Source organism: Drosophila subobscura, chromosome J (genome assembly GCF_008121235.1).
Source record: "Drosophila subobscura isolate 14011-0131.10 chromosome J, UCBerk_Dsub_1.0, whole genome shotgun sequence".
NCBI classification, from domain to species: domain Eukaryota; kingdom Metazoa; phylum Arthropoda; class Insecta; order Diptera; family Drosophilidae; genus Drosophila; species Drosophila subobscura.
The window spans coordinates 16,285,662-16,311,961 of NC_048532.1; the positions used below are offsets into that span (position 1 = coordinate 16,285,662).

The following is a 26,300-nucleotide window of genomic DNA, read 5'->3' on the forward strand; positions in this document are numbered from 1 at the left end:
AAACTTAGCATCAATTAAAGGCGAACTTTGATATTTTGGGCAAAGACAACGATAGGAATCATAATTTACTAAACGTACTATTTATTGTTGTATTTATATAAGATCGTTTTCGACATCGTTGTGTTTACAATTAACTTAACATCGGATTCCGATTCTTAGGATATTCATTGTGTCAGACTAAGGGACTAACTAACAACTAGGATTCATTATAATTCAATGTTTTTATGTTTCAGGCACACAGTTTACACATTAACAGATCGATCATCCACTCGTTAAAGTAACTAACTAGTAGCTAAATAATAATGCTTTAAATGGTTTCCTTTTTTACACATCAAAAAGTGCTTAGACTATATGTGGTGGGTAGATCAGTGCAGGATCTACTCCAGTTACTCCAAGTAATGACAACGGAATTTTCTTGACTTATTCTAAGGAACTAGATCGTAGAACTATGCCTGCTCACACTCCTCTCTCGTTACTCTCTCCCTATGTACAGTTTCGGAACTAGAAGATACACTTTTATGCCGCATAATTCGTTATTCGTTAGCTTATCGTATGGGGGTTACGGGGTAGTTGTAGATGCAATACTCGTACAGCTTACAGATACATTTCTTTTGGATGCAACAAGTCTTTTTTTAATGTGAATGCTTCGTTTTCTTCCCCTACTTCGGTTCACAGCTCCGTGGAGTATTCCTCCGGATTGACGTTAAACTTCCGCCAGCAAATGTGATCTCCGGCTGCTGCGGATGTCGGCGGTGGCAGCTTTCCATTCACATTGACCACCGAGCTGGCCGAACGCTTCACATGGACTCTGGGTGGTGGCGGAGGCTGTGTGGGTGCCAGGCAGCCCGTGGAGCGTCCCAGCGGATTCCTGGACATGGCCAGCGACGAGTTGTTGTTGGTTTTGCCATTCCCATAGGTAATGGATTCGTTCGAGGGCGAAATCTCGATGCGTGTGGCGTGGCCGGAGTCAGTGCCGCCGTCGGAGAGGCGACGGATGTACACCACCTCGCGGTGCTTCTCCACTGTGGTGGGCCCTGCCGCCGTCGCCGTCGCCGTCGCTGGTGGTGGCAGCCTTGTGAGGGTCTGAGGCTGCGCTGTCTGCCGCATACGCTGGGAATACCTCATCGGTTTGGCGTCGCTGGCCTGGAATGGCACGTACTGCTGCTGCTGCGTGATGCCCGGATACTTGTCCACGCTGATGTCCTCCTCGATGGCCGAGTCCCCGAACATGGAGCCGCTGTAGTTGGGCGAACTGTTGCCCGGCGTCGAGGACTTCCAGTGGGTCTGCTGGTGCATGGGCGTCTGTGTCTGGCTGCCGTTCTGGACGCCGTACTTCTGCGCACTCGAGTACTGGCCCTTCTTGATGGAGTGCGTGTAGTCGCGAGTGCCGCGTCGGCGCAGTGTAAAGTCCCGACGTCCCGTGTCCTGGCAGACGGAGCGCCACTGCTTCCAGGAGTGGCGTGCCAGCGGATCGGCTGGACCCCACTCCTTGGCCGGCTTGGAGGCCTCGCAGATCATGCCGAAGAAATTGTACTCCACCTGGCGGAAGATCTGGATGCAGGCAATGATGAGGATCACTCCCAGCACGAACAGTATGGGCGCCCAGCGTGGCAGATACTCCGCCAGCAGATCGTACTGATCGTCGTCGGCGCACCACCACACGAGTATCCCCGTGAGCACGGCCGGACATGTGACCCAAAGGAACATCCAGACCTTGAAGATGGGCCGACCAATGGAGAACTCGAGATCCGTGTAGATATTCTTCGCTCCGTAGATCCACGTTATGGCAATCAGCTCAAAGACCAGCGCTGTCACGACCATGGTGCCCACGAGACGCGAGTCAAGCACCCGAGCAATGATGAACTTGGGCGCCGCAAAGGACATGACGGCTACAACGAGGGCGATCAGGCAGATGACGTAGTTGGGGCGACGAGGCACGAGGCGCGTTGACGTGTACACAGCCACCGTGATGGACACCATGGCCGAGAGGATGATCAAAGCGTAGATCAAGGCGGGCACGAGGTGCTGCAGCACATCGCTCTCTCCCTCCCGGGAGCCATTCAGCACACGATCGTAGATGGCCGTCAGCGGCTTGAGCTCCTCCATCAACTGGTAGCCGTTCGCCGAGAGATCAAACTGCACCATGAACAGCGTCACGGCAATGGCATTGATCAGCAGGTTGAAGCAGAGATACACCACGGAGGTGCGCACTGCGTCTCCCTTGTACAGGAACTTGCCCGTGACCATGGGCAGGGCGCCAAAGCCACAGTTGAGTGCAAAGAGAACCTGCATCAAGGCATTGAACCAGATGTTGCTCTCGAGCAGAAGCGTAGGATCGAAACCCCACAGCTCTGGAAAGTAGTGGCGACTGAAGGAGTTGCGCACCTCCCAACCGGTTAAGGCGCAGAGAAGGACCAAGCCACTCAGCCCATAGACGAAGAGGCTGCGACGCAGTATCTTGGCATTGTGGGTGCTACGAAAATGGGAGGTGTGAGTAGGAAAAATATCAAATATTCCATTGCAAAACTCACCACAGCATTACCACAATCCAGAGACCAATTAGGCCGGCTGCCAGTAGGCCAAAGTAGAGCGGATTACGCCAAAAGGGCGTCAGAAATGTCAGCTGCAGGCACTCCTGTCCGCTGGTGCCCGTCACCAGATAGCCAGTCTGCGGGGAGTTTAAATATAAATTAATCTTTCATACACTGTGAAGATTTTTGGTGCTTACAGTTCTCAGCTTGACGGGTCCGGCACACTCCCGAAATGGCAGCGCATTGGAGGCGAACATCCCGATGTAGGCCAATGCCAGCACGGCCTGTAGGGACACCCAAATGGCAGACAACCAAGAGGCAAAGCGACTCACGATGCATGCGCCTAAGAGCAGAGATTGGTAATTATTATTTATGTATTTTCAAGCCTACGGAATAACATTTCCCCTTGGGCTCTGCGGAAGCGCGAAAACTTCCTTTTGATTTTGTTACCCAAATTACTTCTTTTTTGTCATTTAAATGGCAAACAGCAAGTGAAAACTAGTTGTCAAAGGTGTCCGAGAACGAGATTTTTGTTATGTTTACATTTACATTTAAAGCCCATTCATTGGCGATTCGCCAAACCAGATCGATTTGACCTTAAAAGCGCGCCGAAAGCTGTTAATATATTTAACACACACACAGAAATCAAAATGTGTTCCTAGACCCATAAAGTTGGCATTGACAATTGTTCGGAGACATAAAATAAAATGATCATTCGAAAATATCAATAAATAAATGATTAAAATTAGCTTTTTGCCACCCCACTCCACACTCGAACGGTCGAGCAACTGTATTTTTCTTTGACTCCAAATGGAAGTTAATTATGCAATTGTTCATTGAATTCATATTCGTATGCGTTTTGCGCTTTCTGCGCTTGTCAATTCCGTTATTTGGCCGCTGACTGGCAAGTGGCAATCCGCGTACGAGTGTTTGCTGTACTGTAAAGACGAAAGCGCCAAAAGAGGAGGCTGCATAATTGATTCATTCGGAATTATTAGCACACTGTAATAGTGGAATATTATTTATGCTTTTAGCTATGAATTCTGCATTTTTTTACCATTTTTGCACATGGAATATCTAACAGAAAGTTCGAACTGTAGAACAAATACTCGGAAGCTGCAATTTCCACTAGAAATCTAGGGTCTAGGCCAGAGGCCGCATACTGCAGAAGCAGAGTGTGAATGAGAGAATGTGAAAAAAAACAACAAAAGGGGGTGGTAATGGTCCAATCGGACCATCTTCAAAATTGTAGGTTTGGGAGGTTTTCGCCCTTTTGCGGGGGCGGAAGGGGGCGGGGCTAATTTTTTAAATACACCGGTTTCAGTGTGAGCACAGCAGTCTGGATTGGTAGCTCTAGCTCTTATAGTCTCTAAGAACTAGCCGACAAACAAGACGGACGGACGGACAGACGGACAGACAGAAATGGCTCTATCGACTCGGCTATTGATGCTGATCAAGAATACATGTTCTTTATGGGGTTGGAAACGTTTAACGTTTCCTTCTGTGCGTTACATACAACCGTTATTCCCCACAAATACAATATACCCTATTTACTCTTCGAGTACCGGGTATAAAAAAGGGCGATACAACGAAGGCGCATTCCCGCAGCCACATTTAGCTAGCTCTAGCGCATGCATGTGACATGTACGTGTTTTGCTTTCTTTCTGTTTATATTTTCTATATATATTAATTACTGAGGTCGATTTTCGAAGGTGTTGTGTCGTAATTTGCAGGTTGTCGATTTTGCTCTTTGCCTTTATAGGGGAGGGGTTGTTGTTGCTGTTCTTTCTGCTCAATATTGCTCATGTATAGTATGTTGTGGATACTTTTTGAATTCGTTTGTTTCTTCATTACAATTGTGCTCTTTTTTGTTTGCTTGGATTTATACTTTTGTTCATTTAGAATTTGCCTTAAATGTCTCTATGGTTATTTTTGTGGACGCACCTCATCCACCGCCAGTCCGGGGATTTATGTCCGGTGCGATCCGAGCCGTTCCTGTGAGTTCCTGTTCAGCAAGACTCGAACCGAACCGTTTTTGTTTTTGTTTTATTGTGTGCCAGCCGCCGGCCGTTCCCAGCGCGCAAACCCCCTTTAGGGCAGAGGGCGACGGGGGGCGCCGCTCACAGGTGAATCTCTTGGCTCCTTCTTCCCCCGCACCGGATGTTGAATGATTCGTCGCCATTGTGGTGGCGCCTTGAGGTGGTCAGCCTGACGACCCCCGAGAGCGGGTGCTACCTATGGCCCGTCTACCCACTTTGATTGGCTGGGTCGGGGACGGAGAGGAGGCGGTTGTTGTGCGGCACACGGGCGGCGTGTGGCGGGGACTTGGCGCGTCGGCGATTTTTCACGAACGGGACACACACACCACAATGCGCATTTTGAAGTTTTTATATTTTTTTGTACGATTTTCTTTGGTTGTTGTCAGAGTTTTTTTTTTCGTTTTTTTTAGTCCTGATAACACACACACGTTGATGAACATACACATTATTCTACTAGGGTCACATTTAGGTTAGTCTTCATATTTTTTTAGTGCATTTTTTATGTATTCTTTTATAGTTTTTTTGTTCGCATTGGATATATACTTTGGTCTGATATTCCTCCTTTTGTCATTGGCCAAATCCTCTATGTTCGTGATTTCTCTTGTTAGACTTTTGGTGTTTTTTTTGCTTTTCTTTTTGGTTGTTTTTCCTTCTGTCTGTTGTTGTTCTTTTTGCTTCTGCTTCTGCTTTTGCTTGGTTTTTGTTAAGTGGCTCCTTGTGCTATTGCCCTTGCATTGGCCCCCCATCTTCCCCGTCACTGGGGGAGAGAGGGGAGCGCCTGCTCCGGCTTTGTGTTTGCTCGGGAGAGCGGGTAGAGAGTGTGGAGAAGAGATGACGAAAGTGTGTTGTTGTTGCAATCGTAACTTCGGCTACCAACGGACACAATTTGAGAGAGTTTTTTGTGGATCGACGGGATGTGTCCAACCGTCTTTTACTGCCAGAATGCTCGACCGCCCAGTGGTTGTCCTCCCGTTCCGGCTATTTATGCGGCCACTGACGGAATTGCAACTTGGGAATTACAATGACGAGGACACGGACACGGACACAGACAAGTGCATTGCATCCGCATCCGCCTGCAGCTTTTGGCCACAGAGCTTTTCGTCCTGCACATGCACACGCGCAGCTTTTCAGCGGGGTCGAACTTCTGCCACCTGTTGCATGCCGCCTAAAAGTATGCAACGACCGAGTGCCACCTGTTGTGTGTTTGCTTACCTTTGAATATGGGCGAGGCGCGCCAAGTGTGCGCCGCTCCCTGGCCCAGAAACTGACCCACAGATATCTCCAGCAGCATCATGGGCAGCCCGACTAGAAACAGCAAAACCACATACGGCACCAGATACGCCGATCCATAGCGGTCCAACTCGCGTGGGAAGCGCACAACATTCGCAAAGCTCACATTGAGGCACAGACAGAGCACAAGGCCACGGAACACGGAGCATTTCGTCTGGAATGGATTGGAAAACAATGAATATTGGATTTAAGAATGCAGTGAATAGAATTTGATAATAATTAGTAGCATACAAATATGAAAGGAATCACTAGAGCCTTCACTTTACACACTTTTCATTTGTAATTCCATCTGCCAGAATATTTGTCTCTAATGTTCATAAAGCTGCATTAACCGAGTAAATATAATTCCTAAAAAGTTCCCAATATATTAATGACCTCTTAATAATTTTGCAAATACAACAAAATATTTTTTCAAGCACAAACAAACTTAACACCCATAAAACCCTCACAAATGTTCTTTGCAACTAATGGGAAGTTGCATTCTATTCTCACAACCCGTGTAATTGGATATGCCACCACCTCTAGCATTATATTTCACTTCTTCCAGAGTTGGTCGAGTACAAATTATTTGGAAAGAAAGCAAAAGTTCACATGAACTGCCCGAAAGTTTTGCTCAGTTGCTGGGCAAACACAAAACACACACACGAAATGACAAATTGCTGCGGCTGGCATATGCAAACTCATTTGAGTTTTGGGATTTTCTTTTACTTCTTTAGCAGGAAAACTGTGAGCAGTAGCAGCCGTCGCATCCGCCGGCTGTGTATTCCGCTCGAATCAGACAAATAAAAACAAAACAAAACAAAACAAAAACAAAAAGAGAGATACACCTACAGTGGCGCTGTCATTTCCGGCACTTCCGCTTTCGACTTGTGTAATTTCGCTATGGTTTGCTTTATTTTCATTAATTACACAATTTTTGCTTTCTGTTTATTTGTCTTACGGCTCATATTTCTCGAGTTTCCCCCATTCCCACTCCCAAGCCGGTGTGTGCCTGTGCCTTAGTTCTTTGTGTTTGCACTGGCAGAGTGAGCGGCAAAAGAAAGTGCCCAGCAAGCAGCGCCGAGAGGGATCTTATTAAGCGGCGGCCAAATTCGTTCACGGCTCTAATAAGTCATCTGCAAAATGTACAGCTTAAGCCCAATAGATGTGCGCTGGCAAAAAAAATTACTGCGAAGACAGCAAGCAAATACCACAGCTAGCAGCAGTCCACAATTTGTTTAGTTTTGGAGAGGGAAAAACAAAGTGCAAGGTAAGCAACTAAAAGATACCCTGTAGTTAGGTTGGAATGGGGTTTAAAGTGAATTAGAGTGGAAGTTCTTCAACAGAAAGGTAACTGGATAAAAGTGCCATTAATACTGCAATAAATTCCTCATTTTCGGTTCCCTATTCGAACATTATTTGTGGTCCATTTGCTACAACAATTCATTGCTTATATGTTTAACAATGTGGGTAAAAATGTAGCTGGGAAGAACCTAATTCCCCTCGCAACCACTTAGCATTACAGGGTACATCACATCGCTGGCCAGCCCAGCGCTATGAAGTGAAATTCATTCAAGAGAGCGGGGGGCAGCAGCTGCGAGAGACTCCTCAGTTAGACAAACGAACTGCCAACAGGCGAGGCGGCACAGCATCAGCCACAGCAGTCAGCCACAGCAGTCAGCGGTAACAACGTGACGCCCAGGTAAACGCAGTTAATAAAGCGAAAACCGCACAGTAAATAACAACAACAACAACAAATATAATACTACAAAACAAAAACTAAAAGAGCGCCCAGCGAAGCCGAGCCAAACGGCGTTTGAAGTTTATGAGCGTGCAGAGATGACGACGAGCATTACGCGGGGGCACATCACATCACATCACATCGCATCGCATATCATAGATATGTGCCATATCATGCATGAACCAACCCACAACCCTCCTCCCCCCTCGGCAGACACTTACTTTGCGATAGTATCGAAAGGGCACATCCTCGTGCACCACGTACAGATAGTCGGCCAAATACTTTGTGGTTGCTATCTCCATCTTGGGACAGATCTTGTATTGCTTGTAGGTGCAGCAGAATTTTTCATTTTCATGCATTTGTCGCTGGTTCTTGCATACAAAATGGACTTTTGTATTTCTTTTGATCACTTCTTTGGGCTTACAATAACAGCAACAAATATTGCTGCTGCTTTTATTTACGTTTACTGCGAGGTTTGTTGAGATTTCAAAAATCTAAATGCAAAACAAAATGTAACATTAAACGCGGGGCAATTGACTATTTATTTGGGTTTGATATTTGACAAATTCGAGTGGATCTTCCGGTCGGTACACATTAGGGAATTGATTTTTAATAATTAAAGCCGTGACTTTTAACATTTTCAAGCTGATTGGTTTTGTGTCAAGAAAAATGTAAATATTTTCATGCATGTGGAACAAGTTATCACGTGACGAAAACAACAACAAAACGAAGGCAACGACGAATGCGCAGACTTTAGAGACTAAAATAAATTGGCAACACCTTCACACTGGCTAGAGCCTGGCCCTGAACCGCTTATTGAATGTCTCTCTCGCTGTCTCGCTGTCTCTCTGTGTTTTATTTCTGATATATATTTTATTATCCGTGTGCAGCTTGTGCCTTTTGTTTTCTTTTAACGATTTTGCGCGCATCGAGCGAGCATCAATGACACTTCTTCAAGGGGAAGCAAGTCCCCCATCGAATCTCGGTTGGCTTTTGCTTTGCTGTTGTTATCGCCGATTAAATTACACTTGCACAGAATCGATCACACATCATAGCAGAGTTAACGTTTCACACTTTACACTTTTAGTTTTGCATTTCTCTTTGTTCTTAATTCGTTTCCTTTCTCTGTTTCTGTTTCTGCTGCTGTTTCGGTTTCTTTTGCTGCGCATCCGCTGTGCACTCATCACCGAAGCAGCGCCGACGTGCGACTGCGCACACGACAGACGAATTTGATTGAGAGGGGGGAAAACATCAACTACGCGGGTTGAGTGCGGCAGTGCCCTGGTGAAAGGGGGAGTAGTGGGGCGCAGAGTCAACCCAAAAAGAGAGCCAGAGAGAGAGAGAGGAGAAACAAGTTTCCCACAAATAAGAAAAACTTTGATTGGGAATCTCTCTCGGGCTCTCTCTCCGCTTGATTTTTCCTCTGTGCCAAGCGGATTTATCTTTCATCTGTTTTTGGTGAGTTTTCATTTGGAGCAGCGCACACTGAGAGACACTGGCAACCGAACCTGGACAGATTTCGTTGGAGGATGAATGAATGGATGGAGTAGACGACCACACGGAGCGTGCGAGCGAGCGTACCTAACTGCTCTCTCATTAATGCAGAACTGACTCGAGTCCGACGCGATGCCGGTGGCTCGGCAGGCAGGCAGGCAGCAGCAGCACCAAAGCGTGGCTTTCCATGCACAGTGGCTGCGCAAAGTTGGCGCCCGAACAAGGCAAAACGAAGGCAAAGGCAGCGGCAGATGGCATGCCTGACTGATTTTCCTTGTAAATTTATTCATGCTTGCACACACACACTCGTGAGTTTTCTTTTAGAATTTCCTAAGATCTTGAATGGATTTTATTGAATGTTCGCCCACGCAATCTAATTGAAAGAATGGAGCGAAGAACACCAAAAGCTGGCCTAATGATGCCCTCAGGTCGCGTTCCCACATCTCTCTTGGCTGGCAATATCATCTGCATAATTAACTTGTCTTGCCACAAGAAAGAGCTGAAAGAAGACCGCCTCTTAGCCGTGGGTCTTTGCGCCTGCTTCTCATACTTCAATTAAATTTCATTTTAACACGTTCTTAAACCCCAGAGAAAGAATGGCAGAAAGCAGACAGAGAGACAGAGAGACGCAATTTCATCATCATTTTTTCTTCTTTTCCTACTTCTAATTATTATGTAAGCATGCGAGCGGGAAACTGGCGCAACAAGTGGCACTATGTTGAACTGGTCGGGTCGCATAATTAACAGCACTCACTGTGTGTGAGCGCGCGCGACTGACAAGTGGAATGAATGGGCGTTAATGGAAAATAAAAATATTAAATCTATCTGCTGGCATTTATATATATATATTTTTGGCTTCAAAGCTAATCCGAGTTCCATACCCCAAGCGGAAATTCAAATAAAATCGCGGCAACGGCTATAAACGACCGACTCGAATGTGGCTTTCCCATTGGTGGAGACGCATCAAGAACTTCCCTACGTTTGGCATAAATAATTGCCTGATTTTGGCTTTTTGACTGCTCTGTCTGTGTGCCTGGCATTTCCAATGAGCTCCGGCCAAGTGGCCGTTAAGGCTTATAGCCAGAAATATATGAAATATGAAAAGCAAAAACCAAAAACCAAAAGTAAAAGCGTGGGCCATGGAACCCAATTAAAATGTTTCTTTGACTGCCAAAAGCTAACCCAAAAATAAATGCTTGGTTTCTCTGCAGCAAGAATTGATTTCTTGATGCGCTCAGAATTGAAAGGTTTCGTTTCTTTAACAATAATTAGACACCGCCCTGAAATTGGAGTGTGAAAATGTCCCCACAATGGTGCGTCTCACAAAAGGTGTCCGAAATAGGGCTTTTGTCTGCCAAAGCAGGCCCTGACAATCTCTCTCTCTCTCGCAGACAGATCTGGGCACTAGAGCATGATAACTGGGGGGCTGTCTGGGCATTGTTTTTACGAGCACAAGTACGGGCATGGATAGTATAAATGCGATTGCGTCTCTAGGGCCCTAATCAGAGGCAAACGCAAGTGAAAGGAGAAGTCATGAAGCCGTGCAGCAGCAGCAACTGGCGGCAGCGACTGGCAGCTGTGTGAATGTGCGATATCGTTAACTAGTCAAATGGTCTCCGTTACACCCAAAACCCGGTAGAGCAGTGTACCGTGGATTGGCTTGGACTGTCCACGGATTGTGTTTCGGTTATGCCTCCCTGCCTCCCTGCTTCCCTGGCCCATTCTGTCCACTCTCCTCCACTGATCGAAATTCTTCTGTCCACTTTCACTGAACTGCTTTCCCAATCCCAATGCCACTCCTTGGAGTCACTTCTAATAGCCCCATAATTATCGTAATATTTCCTCCACCGTCGATTTCCTACCAATTTCGAATGCAATAAACAGCCGCGATGACGTCACACCATCATTGGCTGGGCTATGACAATTGTTGTGCAGACTGGCAGGCGGCCTCTGGCTGTATTTATTGCTTATTTTCATTTCTTTTTTATGGCTTTTGGGCGGACCACCAAAGTTTTGCACCGAAAGTACATACGAGCAGTAGCTGCACAATTTCGGTTCGTTTTTTTTCGGCTACTTTTAGTTGTTGCTGTTGCTGTGTTTTGTTGAACTTGTTAATCAGCGAATTGGAAACAAAATAACATAAGAGATGAAGTAACTGATGCGAGCTCGCAGACATGCCCACAGAAAGACACAGAAAAACAGTAACAGACCCCGGCAAAAGGCAACATGCATATGTACATAGTATCTCCCTCTCCCTCTCCCCTCTCTCTCTCTCTGTGTTTTTTTTTTGGCCACACTCCACGAGTGGTTTTCGATTGTGGTAAGCAAATTGCACATTCGAAAAGTCGCAAGCTTAAAAGTAAAAATATGCGAATTGCTGGCAGGTAGGCTTCCAGCCCCAAACGATACATTTTTTCCTTTATGGAGCTGTGGTATTGGAACCATGAAATTGGTAAATTCGCTTACATTTAAATGCTAACGAACGAACTGCACACTAAACAAATAAGAAATTTAATGGATGGTTGCGGTTTATTGGCAGTGTTTAACTTTATTACTTTATATGGCAGTTGTTCAATTGAATTGTTTTAGGTGCGGATTTTGGCAAGAGAACAAAATAAACATTTGGAGCATACTCATAATTATTTTTAACGTTTTTAGAATGGTGTGGTTTGTGTTTTATTTTTTTTAATTTTCTCGTAATGTTTATATTTATTTAATGCTCACAAATTAATATTATTTCCTTGGAAACAAAAGACTTAGAACACAAACGCTCTAAAGGACCGTTCAGGTGGCGCACCACAGCCAGCAGCGGCCACTTCGGCAACTAACCCAAAGTATACCCCAGAAAGTATGCAGCACTTTTCGAAATGTGCTTGGCACACCTCAAAGAGCTGGCTGCTATGGTTTTTGTTTGTTTGCCTTAAAAAATGTGTAGCCGACGAACACTTCTGCTCTTTTGTTTCTGATGCATAGGTAAATACAAGTATTTATAGTAGGAATTGACATGGAGACGTCCATTAGTGATTTATTCCTTCTGTTTATATAGAAAAAAGACCGACAGTTCTAAAAATATCTGCCTGGATCTTTCGCTGAGCCTTTGCCATCAATTTCCATAAGTATCTGAATCATTTTCTATAATTTCTTTCCTATTTTTGAATATTTTTATCAAACGTTTGATATTTGTTTACTTAAAAGTTGTGCATTTTCTTTTGCCGTTTGCCTTTTGCTTTTGTTAATTAAATTTGTTCGACTAGTGTGTTCCTAATTGAAAGCAATTAGCATCGCTGCGACCCATTTACAAACTGCACTTGGCACTTGCACTCACACAGCCAGAAAAGAGAACCTAACCTGAACCGTGCTACTATTCATGAATAGAACGAGTGTAAATTGTGTGGAACAGGAGAACAATTGAAGCGATCCGAGAATCGAAAGACAATGGTCAGGCCCTATCCGGTCTGGTCCGGTGCGGAGTGACGAGTGCCTTACTAACCCAAATAATAGGAGACAAATGCGAGCTCCTAAACTAGTTTTATGACAGCCCGGATAGCCCGGACAGGTAACGACAACCAACCCCATAGACAATGAAAAGTTTGGAAAGATGGACAGAGACAGAGACTGGTCGTCCGTTTCAGATATTTGAAGGTTGCGAGTGCCACGCCCTCGTGTTACTGCTGCTGCTGCGATGCAATCTGGTTTGTGTAATCTTCATCTTGAAAACAAAACCATTCAAACACTTCAAATCAAAGATCAACAAACAAAAGGCGAGAGCAAACAAAAAGCGCGAAAATTAACGCATTTCCAAGACAAGGAAAGGGGGGGAGAAGATGTTACACTGCGCTCGCAAAGTCTGCTGTCACACGGAAGTCTGGCTGGCACACGTAGTATCAGTTAGCGGACGGGTGGCCAGACGATCTTAGAATCGATCGATTCGAGCAAACAAACAAAAATGCAAAAATTCTGTTGGCAAGCGGCGGGGCACGTAGAGTCCGAGCTCGAATTCATTTCGAATATTTTGAGCATTATTAAGCGGATAAGCGAAACTTACAGCGTGAGTCGCGACTCGTGAGTAATCGATTAGCGGAATCAGCACCAGCTCAAGCCATTCATAAGTCAGCGCACCTGATAAGCACCAACGACCCCACCCAAACCCAGAGATCTCCCTCACGGATCTCTCTCTCTCTTTTATTTATCTTCATTCATGTTCAAGCCCAAATATCATTTCTCAATTCTTATTTATTCTCAGCAAATCTCTCAAGGGGAAGATGAACCAACTCAGCACTGAGAAAAGGAGTTCAACTTGAGAGATGTTTAGATGGTTAGAAACAGGTAAGACTTGTGGCCAAAATAAATGGCATACACGCGTACCCCAGACATGATGAACTACTCTGCTGGCAGCGCTTCGATTTCGATTCGTTGGAATGCAAATATCCAAAAAAAGAAGCATAAATTTAAGTAGCGATTATCTATTTATTGGACTAAAAATACTCGATAAACTGGTTGCCACAGGTAAGCCATAGACATGCAAGCAAAAGGTTTCCATTCCCATTCTTAGAAGTTTCTTTTATAGGAATTTGAGGAGCTGCAGAACTCTTGCTGTGGCTTCAAAGAGAACATAAATATATCCTGGCAGAGGCGTTTCAAAAATTGATTATAAACCAGTGAGGAATTTGCCCCAATCAACTGCTGCCCAACCTGCTTAGAACCTGCTGGCTTCCATGTCCCAGAAATATAGTTTCTGCCATCTGCACTCGACTCACCTGCTTGTTGGCCTCATCCTCGGCGGCTGGCAGCAGCTTGGCATTGCTGGCCGTTGTGATGTTGTGCACTCCGGAGACGGAGTAGTTCTTGGACACTCCATCGTGATGCAGATCGTGGTGCACATCGTGATCGTGGTAGCCGCCATGTATCTCGCTCAGCGTGTTGTTGCTGCCGCTGAGTGTGACAATGCCGCTGGAGCTGATGCGACCCGAGGTGGCGGTGGTGCGTCCCCCGCCGCTGTCCACCACACTGGACACCGTGGAGATGCAGCTGCGTGTGGTCTGCGGCGAGGGTGTGATGGCGGCCAGCTCCGCATCGGCCTTGGCCCTGCGCATATTCAGCCAGGACATGCGGTGCGGCTGGCGGCGATCCAAGGTGGCGGAAACTGGTGTGGGATTTGGATTTGAGGCGCCGCCAATGTAGACGCAGGTTCGGGAGATGGACGACTCGGTGTCATGGCGTGGCAGGGTTGCCATGGCGCCAGATATCTGGCGATAGATGGGCGTGCCGCCGCTTAGGGGCTTGGTGCCACTTCCGGTGCTCCGGGCCAGACTCAACTGCTCGGCGAGTGCCTCGTCGCTGCTGCGTGGCTTATAGCTGCTGGTCATCGATTAGATCTGAAAACACACACAAAAAACAAGCCCAGAAATCAGTCAGAATGGAAGGTGAGTAAATTTCGTGGAACCATTTCGTATCATGAACAAGTTCAAAGCCCAACTCCCGGCTCCCAGTGGAGTTCACACGAAAACCCAAAAAAAAAACGAAAATGAAATGAAAATATACAAAAATATTATAATTCGCTGTTGTGTGTGTTTATGTTTTGTTTCAAATGAAATGATTCATATGAGAGATCTCTGCTTGGGCTGTTGGTTGTTGTTTTTTGTTTTGACATCGAATTTACATGCGAATCGTCAGAGAACAATGTCTATGCCCTTCCCCTCTGGCAACTGAAAGTGAAATGCGTACAACAAAATCTGCCACAATTCGCTGTGATCCGTGAAAGTGAAAGCCTAATTTTGCTCTTCTTCTGTGGCTTATTCTATGGCTTACAAATTACTGAATTATGAAATATTGTTTGGGCTTCACTTTCTGAATATTCTTTTGACTTGCATGCAAATCTCTCTGGGAACGAAGTCTCTTTCACTTGCCCCTCTCCAGCTCTTCGTTTTTTGTATCATTCCAGTGAAAATATCTGAAAGTCGCTTAAACATCTGTTCCAATACGAATCGAGGCAAGTACACACAGTGCTATCAGTGGCCAAGTGTTTCTGTTCTCTGTTTCTGTTTCGTTTTCGGTTTCACAACTTATTTTTATTGACACAAAAATTGAGCGGAGTGAAGTGAAGTTTCTCGATGCCTGAAATAGCGTTCAATGCTCCATTTTCATTTCCATTGAAGCTTCAACAGCAGATGCCTTAACCCACTGGGGTGATATAAAGGAAATTCTGTATACTAAATGCAATAAATATTTAACCCGTTTCTCATGTGGCTCAATGGCTGATAAGTAACTTCCAATCTAAGCTGTTTGTTGGTATTATTTCACATAGTAATTAGGTTCCAGTCATGGGTATTTTTATGACTAATGATTGTTGGGAGCTATAGAAACTTTTTAATTGTGGAATTTATTAGTGGATAAGTGGAGCAGGCAAGATGTTCTAGAACAAATTCAGAACAATTTTAAGTGCATAAATTCACAAATTTTGCTCATGGACAGGTTAAATTATTGCCCAAATCTACGATCTGCTTAGCTCTTGATTAATCTCTGAATATTCCCCACTCTATTCCGGTTATATTTCCCATTTAATCATCAGTTTTAAGCATTCTTCTCACCAACTTCCGAGAAATAATCCATTAAGCCAAAAAGCCATGCAAAACCATTAATAAATATAAAACGGTTTTCATCAGCCATCACCTTGGCAACGGGTGGAGCGGGGGAAATTAAATAAATATATGCGGCTAATAAACATTAATTAAGCCAAGTGCGTAAATTCTGTTCAAACGAAGCCCCAAGCTGCACAGTTGGCAACGAGTATTCAGGGTTTCACGAATGACTCACAAGCATTTCGATGGTTGGGTCATTAGACTAATGAATGCTGTTCGAGGCAGGCATCAGAAGTCAAGCAAACATCTTATCAGCCACACACATTGGCACACATTTATCTTTGGCCAAGTCGGCAGCCCGTACACAGCCTCCTCTTCAGTGGAAATGCATATTTACCAATGATTATGCATGCTTGCATAAATAAACAAAAATTAAGCAAAAAAAACTTACAAAAAAAAGGGAAAAAGAGAAAGAAGCCAAAATCCACTCTGAACATGCGAGATCGAGTTCGGTGACCAGCGAAACTCCGAAAGAGGCCATACATGCCTCGAACCATATACTCGAATATCTCAATCTGCCCCGAGAGTACGAGTGTTTAAGCAAATTTGTTGGCGTTCATTTGCTGCAGTTCCAGACCGCCCCGTTTTAAAAGCCGCGTCATAATGAGCAAACAGGTGAGATTACACAGCGGGATGGTGGGGTATACACGACCTAAATGATGCTCAGTAGTTGGAAAATAAGTTTGGGAATCCAAGAAGTTATTTCTGGGCAAAAGAAACTATGAAAAATGCTTAAAATAAATGACACTACCATCCTAGACCTTCAATTTCTATAAAAGCGCCAGACAGACAGCTGGCTAGACCCAATCCAACTGCCGATTCCCATAGAAATCAATGCCTGTCGTGTAAACAAAGCTCTAAAACCCTTCCTCAAGTGCCGGGTATCAAAAATATGTGCCTCATCTGGATGAAGGCAACGTGCAGCGTGGCGGCGTCTCCGCGCTTGTTTATTATTGAACAAACGAACGAACAATTTGCAAACAAATGTGGCGCCGTAATGCCAAAAAGATTTTGCATTTGCATGCCACAAACACAGAGACAGCCACAGAAGCCGATACAGAGATTGTCTGCAGATAGTTTTGTGTCTGCAAATTAAGCAGAAAAGCCGCGAGACATACACAAGTGTTGAATCCACACTCACACAGATACGAGTACATATAGAACGTGGTGGAGTAGTGGGAGATGGTACGGTACGGGGACGGGCGCTCGTTCGACCGTTTGGCTGGGTGGAAGACTTGGAAAGTCAGTCCAGTGAGACGGGGACGCCCCGTACCGGACCGAAGCGAAGCGAACCAAACGGAACCCGAAAGGGATCGCGTTGGTGGTGCATCAAGTTACAAGTTATTAACAGGTACTAGACGTGTACGTGTACGTGTACGTGTACTCCCAAGAAAGTACAAGAGATACACATGTAGCGAGCCAGCCGTATGGCACTTCTCTGGCTCAGTCATTTGCTTTTCTTTGTGCACTCAAATTGAACGGCGACAACTACAGCGAGGAGTCGAGCAGAGAGCAGGGAAAACTATGACACTTGATAAAGGTTCTGACGAGGGCAACAAACACCAACAGCCAACAGCAGTAGGGGCAGGCAGTGGCTGTGGCAGTGGCACCACCAGCTCATATTCAGCCGGGCGTAACCAACTGCCGCGGCTTTTTCCACCTTCCACTTCTCTGACCAAAGTCAAACCGAACATTAACGTTGCCATTTAGAGGAGAGGAACCGAACCTCCACAGAACCTCACGGAACCTCTGTTCACCTCAAAAGTCTGCCCATAATTTCGCTTTTTTTAGTGGTTACTTAAGATAATTAAGGGTTCAGCTTCCAAGGAACACAGCAGCATAACTATCTACACAAGGCAGCGAAAAACAAAGGCCTGCTCAAGATCAATCAATTGTAAGTCTAGGAATACAGACTTTTAAGGGTTTACAAAGCTACAACTTGAATTCCAAACATAAAGCTAATGGCTCTACAAAGTTCATAGAACATTTGCCAGTGGAATGCCATGACAACCTTTACCTTAGAGTAGACATTCAATCCAGATTAAAGGCAATTAAAGACCGGAGTCATATTTATCTCGCGAAACACGTGGCAGTGCCCTGTCCAGTAACCACCAAGCAGACCAAGCAGTGCCCCGTGCCGTATCCAACGCCCCCCATTAAGACCCGAACCTGAACCTGCAGCCGCCCCAAACACACAAAAATGTCACAAATGGCAAACGGGCAAACATCTCGGCAAAGTGATTTCCATTTAAGTCGGAGCGAGAGCAAAACGAAAAGCAAACCAAAACAGCGGCACTAATTAATGTCCAACTGTGTGGCTAATTAGGAGATCATCTGATGGATGCGGGCACACGAGCAGAGCAGGCGATACAGCGATATGGAAAGTGGACTGGAATGGCAGTGGAAAATCAAAGAAAATCCAACAAGCACCGATTGAAAAGTGCCAGTGGAAATGCCCTGATAAACCTTCGAATTAGAAGAGTGATTGCAGCTGTGGAGCTGCATTTACATTTATTTATTTATTTATATCTTCATCTTTTGCACAGCGAAATTCAAGCAATTGAAAGTCTGCGCTTGACTTGTCTCTGCTTGGCTTGGCTTGGCTAGGCCTGTCTTGAATGGAAAGTAAAAAAAAACTAGATGAGTTTTTCCATTTGTTTGCTGCCTTCCGCCGGCCAGCACCAGTTTCCCCAGTTTCCTCAGTTTTCCCGCTGCGATCGGAACGAAAGTAAAAACAAAAAACAACAAAAGCCCAGGCCTAATTGTGGCTCCTTTGCGTGGCCATTAGATGCCATTACTAACTATGGCTCTAGTCTGTGTCTTTGCTTGACACAGTTAGTCGCCAAAGAGACAGCCGTAGATTATGTAAAATTATGTGTAAATTATATTGAAACGAGCGACAGACAGATACAAGTAAAAGTATCTATAGCTGAGAGTCTGAGTCTGAGTCTGCTTTGATTGCTCTTTATTGATTGTTCAATCGAATGTAATTAATGCTGTCCGCTGTGGCGACACGGAGTACTCCGACAATATTTGTTTTCTTTGTATCTCACGTTGCACGCTTCATGTATTCCATTTTTCGCTCTTTCCGGCTGGGTTTTTAGCAAGTTTTTGTCACACATTTTCGCCATTGCCCTACTCCGAGATGTGGCTGCAGAGATCTTCCAACACGTTCCGCCATTAAAGCGTTTGCCAATTGCATTTAGCACATTAGAGCTCCGGTAATTACATTTATCCGAAAGATCAAGCCCATGGCATGGCACGGACATGGTGGACATACTTTTTATTGGACGTGTTTAGGCATGCGGCAGGCTATAACCATAAAGATGACTGCCTATTCGACACTCTTGCCACTGGGTCAAGAGCACAAAAGAGGCAGCGGCAGAGGCACAGCTACAGGCCCAGGCTGTGGCTTCGGCTGAAACCGCAAACTCGATTCAATAATTGCTGTGGTTCCAACTCCAACTTCAACGTCAGGACCGTTTGTTTATGCAAATCATTGTAAATGCTTCATGTTTGCCCTTGCTGCTCGTTAATTGCAAGTTGCTGGCAATCATAATCCCCATCCGTACTCAACAAATCGCTGGCTAAATGTTTGCCTTCCCCCCACTCTGCCCCAAACCTCTTGTTACACAATAAAAAGCGAAGCTTTGGGGGCAAAACTCGCACAATGGCAATTATCAGAATCATTAGCAACTGAATGGCGCTGCGGCTCCTCCTCCACCGCTTACTGCTCCTCCTCATCCCTTGCCCCCCATGGACTTTATTTGCAATTGAATCGAACAAACAAATAGACAAAGCTGGCAATGAAATTGGGCAGGGGTAGGGGTGGGGGCAAATGGGATGCTTCTAATGCCAGATACGAAATTATAGATACACGAAAATATTCATGGCAGGTGTTTAAAAATAACAAACAAAACAAAAACTCGCAGAAAGCGAAGGTTCAGCAGGTGCGTGATCGGAGTTTCCATTCCCGATTTCCATTCTCAGTTGGAACCAATTTTAATGGCATCTTTCAATCAGAAAAACACACCCAAATAGGGGATTTAAAAAATACTCAATTAATCTTATAATGGAAATTTAAAGACCAAAAAGGTATTAGGTAACCACGGAACGCATCTATGGAGAAGATTAAAAAGAGAACCGGTGGGAAAAGGTAGCCTGGATGATGGCTGAGGAATTACTTTGAATTTCGTTGAAGCAAGGATTGCACAACATTGGAAATAGCTTAAAGAAAATGCACTCCAAAAGATATCCCCACAAATAAATCCCTTAAAATATTAAATCACACTTAAAAACAAAATTAATTTACCATAGAAAGTAACACAGAAGCAGTAGAATTTTTCTAACAACTTGTCACGCACATTGTAATTAAATGTAGAATATTTTTAAAGCAATTTGCACACCGAATATTTCGTTCTGCTTTCTGCTCTCATAAACTTGAACTTCTTTTAACTTCTTTGCCAGCTCTGCAGATATTCTTTAGATTCAACCGACATTCCCATTCACCACTTTGGTCGGAAGTAGATAATTTTTTAATTTGTATTCAGCACTGGCTACCGCTCTTTATTTTTATATTTTTTGGGGCAACACGACACACACTGGAGTGGGGTAATCAGAGACGTAACGCTGCTCCAAAAACTCATTTGAATGGCCCAAAAAACGGGCGGCACACTCGAAAATCAATTTCGATTCAATGGCGAAAATTCGCTGGAAGTTACTACGTTCTCACAGCAAACACAAAAAACATAACATAACATTGAAATTCAAATCGCCGATAGTGCCGAGAGTGCGAGTTTCGAAGCGTTTTTGTGGTAACGCGATGACGACGACAGGTTCAGTGAGACTGAATGGGTCTGGGCCTGACTGTGCACAGACTGGGCTAGTCGGAGATAGTCACAGAGAGGGAGAGAGAGAGCGCAGAGACTCTCTCTCTCTCTCTCTCTACACGTACCTGTCTGGCAGAGTCTACCTGTGGGCAAAGCGCTGGTCAGGGTACGGGAATGGAGGAGACTGTGGGTATTGGGCATTGACTGGCACAACACGTGTAAATGTAACATGGGCAAAGCGTGTGTACATATCTGCTGGATACATTACTTGTATCTGATCAGGCGTCTGGTAATTGCGGTAATATCAGCAAAGCACGCAAACCGTTTGAAGACAGCAAAACAGCAAAGAGGCAGTTAGATCTCTCTCTCATCACTCTACCCCTCTGGCACTCTCTGTCTATCGCTTCATATCCTCTCATCAGCAAATACACAAAAAACCCATCGAAAAGGTTCAGGCAAGATTCCATTGACGGGGGAAGCCTGCGGAAACCTTTGGCAGGAACGGCTCGCAGCTCGGAAACCTTTGGCCAGCCCAAAAGAAAGAAGCCGCACAGCAGACAAAGGAAAAATGAAACGTAAAATGCTGCTCATAAACAGGAAATTAATCACTCGAGTGTGTGCGTATTACGAGGCGAATTCCCTGAGACCTCTCAGCGGCCACATCGCATGTTCTTTCACATGCCACATGCCCCGTCAGGTAGCAGTGGCTCAGACCCTGACAGGAGGAGGCAAAGGGCCCGCTGTCCATGGGTTTGAGGAAGTGCCCGCTGAGGGTAAAAGGTATCCGAGTATCCGCGTATCCGAGTATATTCCCACTTTTCAAGGTCGCTGCGGCATTTACAACTTCATTCGTTCGCCATTTCGCAGCGGCGTGTAATTGAATTCTGTTTATTTTGACTTTTCGACTGTTCGCACAATGCAACCAAACACACACACACACACAAGCAGAGGGCTCGGTTCCCAGAGAGACACAGATACAGCAGGAGATACTGCGCGCCAACGTCATGCTAATGAGTTCCTCCATCGAGATTTTTCCTTAATGATGATTCAATGGACGAGGCAGCCAGACAGCAGCCGATGCCAGTCAAAAGATTCTTTGCCAATAACTAATTACAATTGGAGATGTGGAGATGTTCCCAACATCGTGTTACCGGTTTCCGGCTCACTTCTAATTATAAACCAAACAACTCAGCAAACAATTATTCTTAATAATAATTTAGCATGCATCCAGCAAAATACTCGCAGCGCTCACGGACCCACGCCAGAACATTTGCGCGTTTATTATTGATGATGACTAGGGGATGGGGTAGAGTAGCAGGAAGTTCGAGAAGGCTGAGAAGCAGGGCTTAAACATATATATTTTTATAGGAGCAGCGAGTGGAGAGTGCTTTGTCTGGTTTCGCTTTTTTTTGGTTTAAAAGTAACAAACAAAAGCTTTTTTTTTGGGATTTAGCAAATTAAGGAAATAATTTTATTATTGTGTGCTAGAGAGCATTAATTTAGGTATTTAATCTTTGATAGAGCAGCTCGAAATACTTGAATTTTTGGAACTTTGACTCTGAGTTCTAGCGGTGAAGTCAGAAACCATTGATGAGCACTCTTCATTCTTTAAACTGCTCAAAAAATAATACTTTTCTGTCTACGATTTTACAAATCTGTTCTGAGCATAATAAATTACACAACAGCTTGAAAAATTCTAAGCTTAGAACTACAACCCTCCAATGCCCGAGGTTTTTCTGGCACTTTGTGCTTGCCGCACTGAAATCTGATATTCGAAAAGATTTTCGTTGATAGCTTTTGGGTAATTTGGAGAGCTAATGGTAATGGAAATCTTCTCGGACGCAGACTCCTAATCCCATGCAAATGCTGTCAAAAAGAGTCTCGCCTCCAAGTCAGATTATTCTCTTCGGCAATCGGCCTCGGGGGTAATTGTGTTGGAAAAGTGGAAACATCGAGAATGAATGTGTTTTGTAGGCGCATTAGAACCGGGCACATCAACATGAGGAAACTGGTCTATATATAATGTAAGACACGAGTTCCACCACTCTCCTCCCAAACCCAATCACGTTTCCACGGAGAAAACAAACCAAACCAAACCAGACGCAGACACACACACACAGAAACAACAACAACAAAAAAAGGGGACGAGAGCCGAGAGCCGACTGCCTTGGTTCCCCAGGCCGCCCCAACTCCAGCTTCAGCCTCAACCTCGTCTTTGTGGAGCTTGGAGTCAGCCTCGTAGCCAGCCTGTCAGTTACCGAAATGAGTGCAGAGCTATTTTCCCCGCAGCATGCTTTACTTTATTTTTTACATTACTCTTTTTGCTGTATCTATGTTGTACTTTTTTTTTTGCTATTCTCCACTTTCTAGCAACAGTCTGGAATCAGGCTGGCTGGCCAAGAACCCACCATGCCACACCAAATTGCACCACTTTGTGGCGTTCTGGTGGCGAGGCAGCAAAGAGGCATCATTATCATGGCCATTACAGGCTGCAGTGTACCTTACTGACACCATAAATGGTCTCCAGTTATGGCCTGTGTAGGTTCCAAGTGTTCTCCTCTCTCTGAATTTGGAGCTGGAGATTCTGGTTAACTTTCTGGCTGGGTTTTGCCATTGTTTTTGCCGACTGGCCCTTCCCTACTGGCTCTAATATAATCTGCCATATTCAGTGATTCTACACTTAATTGAATGTGACGTGCACGATGGAGTTCTTTTTTTTTGCTAGAGTTCAAACACTCCAACACTTTGGATGATGAGATCATTACTCTTGGGAGTTAATTTTATTCTAGGATTTTCTTGAAGGAGAGCGCTGCCTGAAAGCCATTTCTTTCCCTCTTTCCTCTGCAACATCTGTTGCATCTGTTGCAGCTCTATTACATCTCTATTATAGCTATCTACTGTCATGGCCTTTGTGTGTGTTTTCGTTGGTTTGGTTCACATGGCTCACATTTTGAGAGAATCTCCCAACAATAAAGATTCACTGCGCTTCCACCCCAGTTTTGGATATACACTTTGTATGAATATATTCAGTTAGCACTTGCTGCAACATTTCTCGCTTCGCTTCGAGAGTGACTTCATTTTCCCAGGGCCCCCCAGTAGCGATGGAGGTGCGCACAGGTGACATGCAACCCCCCGTTTGGGGTTATTTATACACATTTTATGGTATAACGTTCCATTGTTCCACACACTCAACACTGACTGTTTTTCCACATGCATAACTATATGCGGAGACGGAGACGTAGACGTAGACGTAGACGTAGTCGTAGTCGGAGACGGGTATTATATACACATAGCACACTTACGCTGCATATTGCTTGAGCTTTTGATTACCAAACGCTCCGAAAACTGCATAGAAAAGGGGTTTTAGTTTTCAGTTTTTAGCAGCACGTAGAGCAGCTGCGGCCAGCTCCCAGTGCAGATTAGAAGCCAAGTACAGGGGCAAGCCAGCGAGCAAGCCATTCTGCTGATGACAGCAGCTGCAGCGGCAGCGCCAGAGAAGAGACCACCAGCTAAATTTGTGCAATTCCAGGCCCGAGACCCGAGGCCTGAGTGGTGCCCCAGAGAATAACGGTCGCAAACAAGAAATGTGCGGCCCACAGCACTAACTCTTTATAGACAGGGCGGGCAACGGGCACCCGCCCCAACAGTACCAGCCCACCAGCAGCAGCAACAGCAAAAGAACAAACCAAAAGCGCAAAAGAATGAAAGAAAGAAGGAAAGAAAGGTACGAGAAGGGAGACGAACTGTGTAGAGTCAAAAGGCGGGTTGCCTCTGGCTAACCTCAAGTAAACCTCAAGTTAAGTTCTGGCTAAGAACGAGGAAAAACCTGATGACTCAGTCACGAACCACAAAGTTAATGGGAAGGCAGCTCGTTCTCCAGCCTGCCATTATACTCCGCACTGCAATGTCTAATGAATATATTGAAAAACAAAAGATAATGGCCAAGTGCAAATATTTACGATGCAATTGCAAAGGCAGGCATCTGGCAGCGGATATTACACACACACACACACACAGCCCTATACTATTTCCTGCACTGTACACCGTACCACGTACCTGTGGAACAATTTGCGGAACAATTTGTGCCAAGTAAACACTTGATTAAGAACGAAAACAAGAGTGAGTATCTGCAGTATCACCTCTCGCTCTCTCTTTCTCTTGAAATCTCTCCAGTTATTATCAGAGCAGACGCCAGCGATTCCACAAGGTGTGGATCTGTTAATTCTGGCTGCTTATCATGTGCTAAAAAAACGTATTCTATATATAAGGAAATGGCACAACAATTAAACTTGAACAAATAGCAAATTTCTATGGCGACATTCAAGGAAAATGACTGATATTTGTCTGAGAATGAGAACTTTGATGGCGCCGCAAGACGCAACTGAGGCAGAGGTATGGGCACAATAATGATGACATCTCAGATTCTTTTGTACTGAAAACCCTGCAGAGAAGAAGTTTATAAAAACACAGCGCAAACTCTCAATGGTATATGTTTGGATAGAGCTCTAGATGGTACCAAAGATGTAACAAGAAACTTTAAATAGAGTTTTATGTTTCAAAGTTATGATAAGGGAACTTTTAGCTTTAGCTGTGTGTATGCCTCCCTGGTGGGATGAGTCAAGCTCTCAAGATCACAAGATCAACTCCACGATTACACTATTTGCTGATGACTTAGCATATAATCTTCGTAAACTACAGTAAGCTCTGCCACTAGTTGGTCTCTTATCAAGATTTATCCAAGATTTATCCAAGGAACATTTACAGTTTATCTCGTAGTTGTAAGGTTAAAACATTTATACTAACTAATTGTTGTTCGAGCGGCGCTTGGCGGAAGTTTGAACTGCATTGGCAATGTAGCATTGAACTTGTCTGTGTGTGAGTAGAGACGATCTCGGGGGTGGGGGTTTTAGATTGATCAAGGCAAAACTTCGTTAAAATATACAGCAAGGCGATGACCGCCAGGCAAAGAAACAACAACAAAAATTTAAAAAGCCCACGGCACCGAAGGAAGGAGAATAGGAAGGAAAGACGAGACGAGACAATGCAACCGAAAAAGTAGAAGAACGTGAGCACAAAAAGCAGCAGCAACAACAACACACGTAAGAGAAGCAACAGCGAAGAGAAGCGTGTGCATGAGAAATGCAAAGGAGAGGACGCGACAGCCTGAAAACTGGTCGAACGAGTCGTTATATTCGTGAGGTCTTGGTCTCGGTCTGGGTCTGGGGCAGCAACGCCTGCGCAGACAGGAAGGAGGATTGATTCGTATTCGGATCCGGACTTTGGGGGGGCAACGAAGCGGCTCAAATATCCAAATAAAAAAAAAACAGCAGGCGGGAGTTTACACAGTTTTTCGTTAAAATATGCACCACATTTCATTTAATTGCACTCGTTGCGGCTTTTGCTGCCATTATTTACCATTTGCATTTGCATTTGCATTTCAGGGAGTTATCAACAGCACGGGCACGATCACGGCACTTCATACACACACGAACACAGGGCACACACGTACGCGGCAAAGAACGAAACGAAAATTTAAAATGCACAAAAGTAAAATTCTTATTGGCTACGAATTAGTGGAGACAACGCGATCACACGACCGCATGGATTGAAGCTTGAAATGTTTTTGGAAAAAGCTCGACTCAGAACTTCAAACGGCACTACCAAAAGCTCCAGCAAAAGCTTCACTTGCTCTCTTGATCCAGTACTACTGCGCTCTCCGACTCTCTCTCTCTCTCTCTCTCTCTCTCTCTCTCTGAGCA

General features: G+C 44.9%; 1 protein-coding gene across 4 annotated transcripts; it reads right to left on the reverse strand.

Annotated features, from left to right (window-relative positions):
• Nucleotides 1-61: 61 nt before the first annotated feature.
• On the reverse strand, nt 62-26,172 carry LOC117893996 (sodium-dependent nutrient amino acid transporter 1). Of its 4 annotated transcripts, none has more exons than XM_034800808.1 (6): nt 25,957-26,172; nt 13,832-14,449; nt 5,783-6,014; nt 2,729-2,874; nt 2,532-2,668; nt 670-2,473 (listed from the first exon to the last, which is right to left on the reverse strand). In XM_034800808.1, the coding sequence occupies exons 2-6, from the start codon at nt 14,438-14,440 to the stop codon at nt 670-672; spliced, it is 2,928 nt and encodes a 975-aa protein (XP_034656699.1). In that variant the 5' UTR covers nt 14,441-14,449; nt 25,957-26,172. The 4 variants fall into 4 exon arrangements, with proteins under 4 accessions (XP_034656701.1, XP_034656699.1, XP_034656700.1 ...); XM_034800809.1 differs by lacking the exon at nt 25,957-26,172 and adding an exon at nt 20,025-20,043; XM_034800810.1 differs by lacking the exon at nt 25,957-26,172 and having other exon boundaries at nt 62-2,473; nt 13,832-14,440.
• Nucleotides 26,173-26,300: the final 128 nt, after the last annotated feature.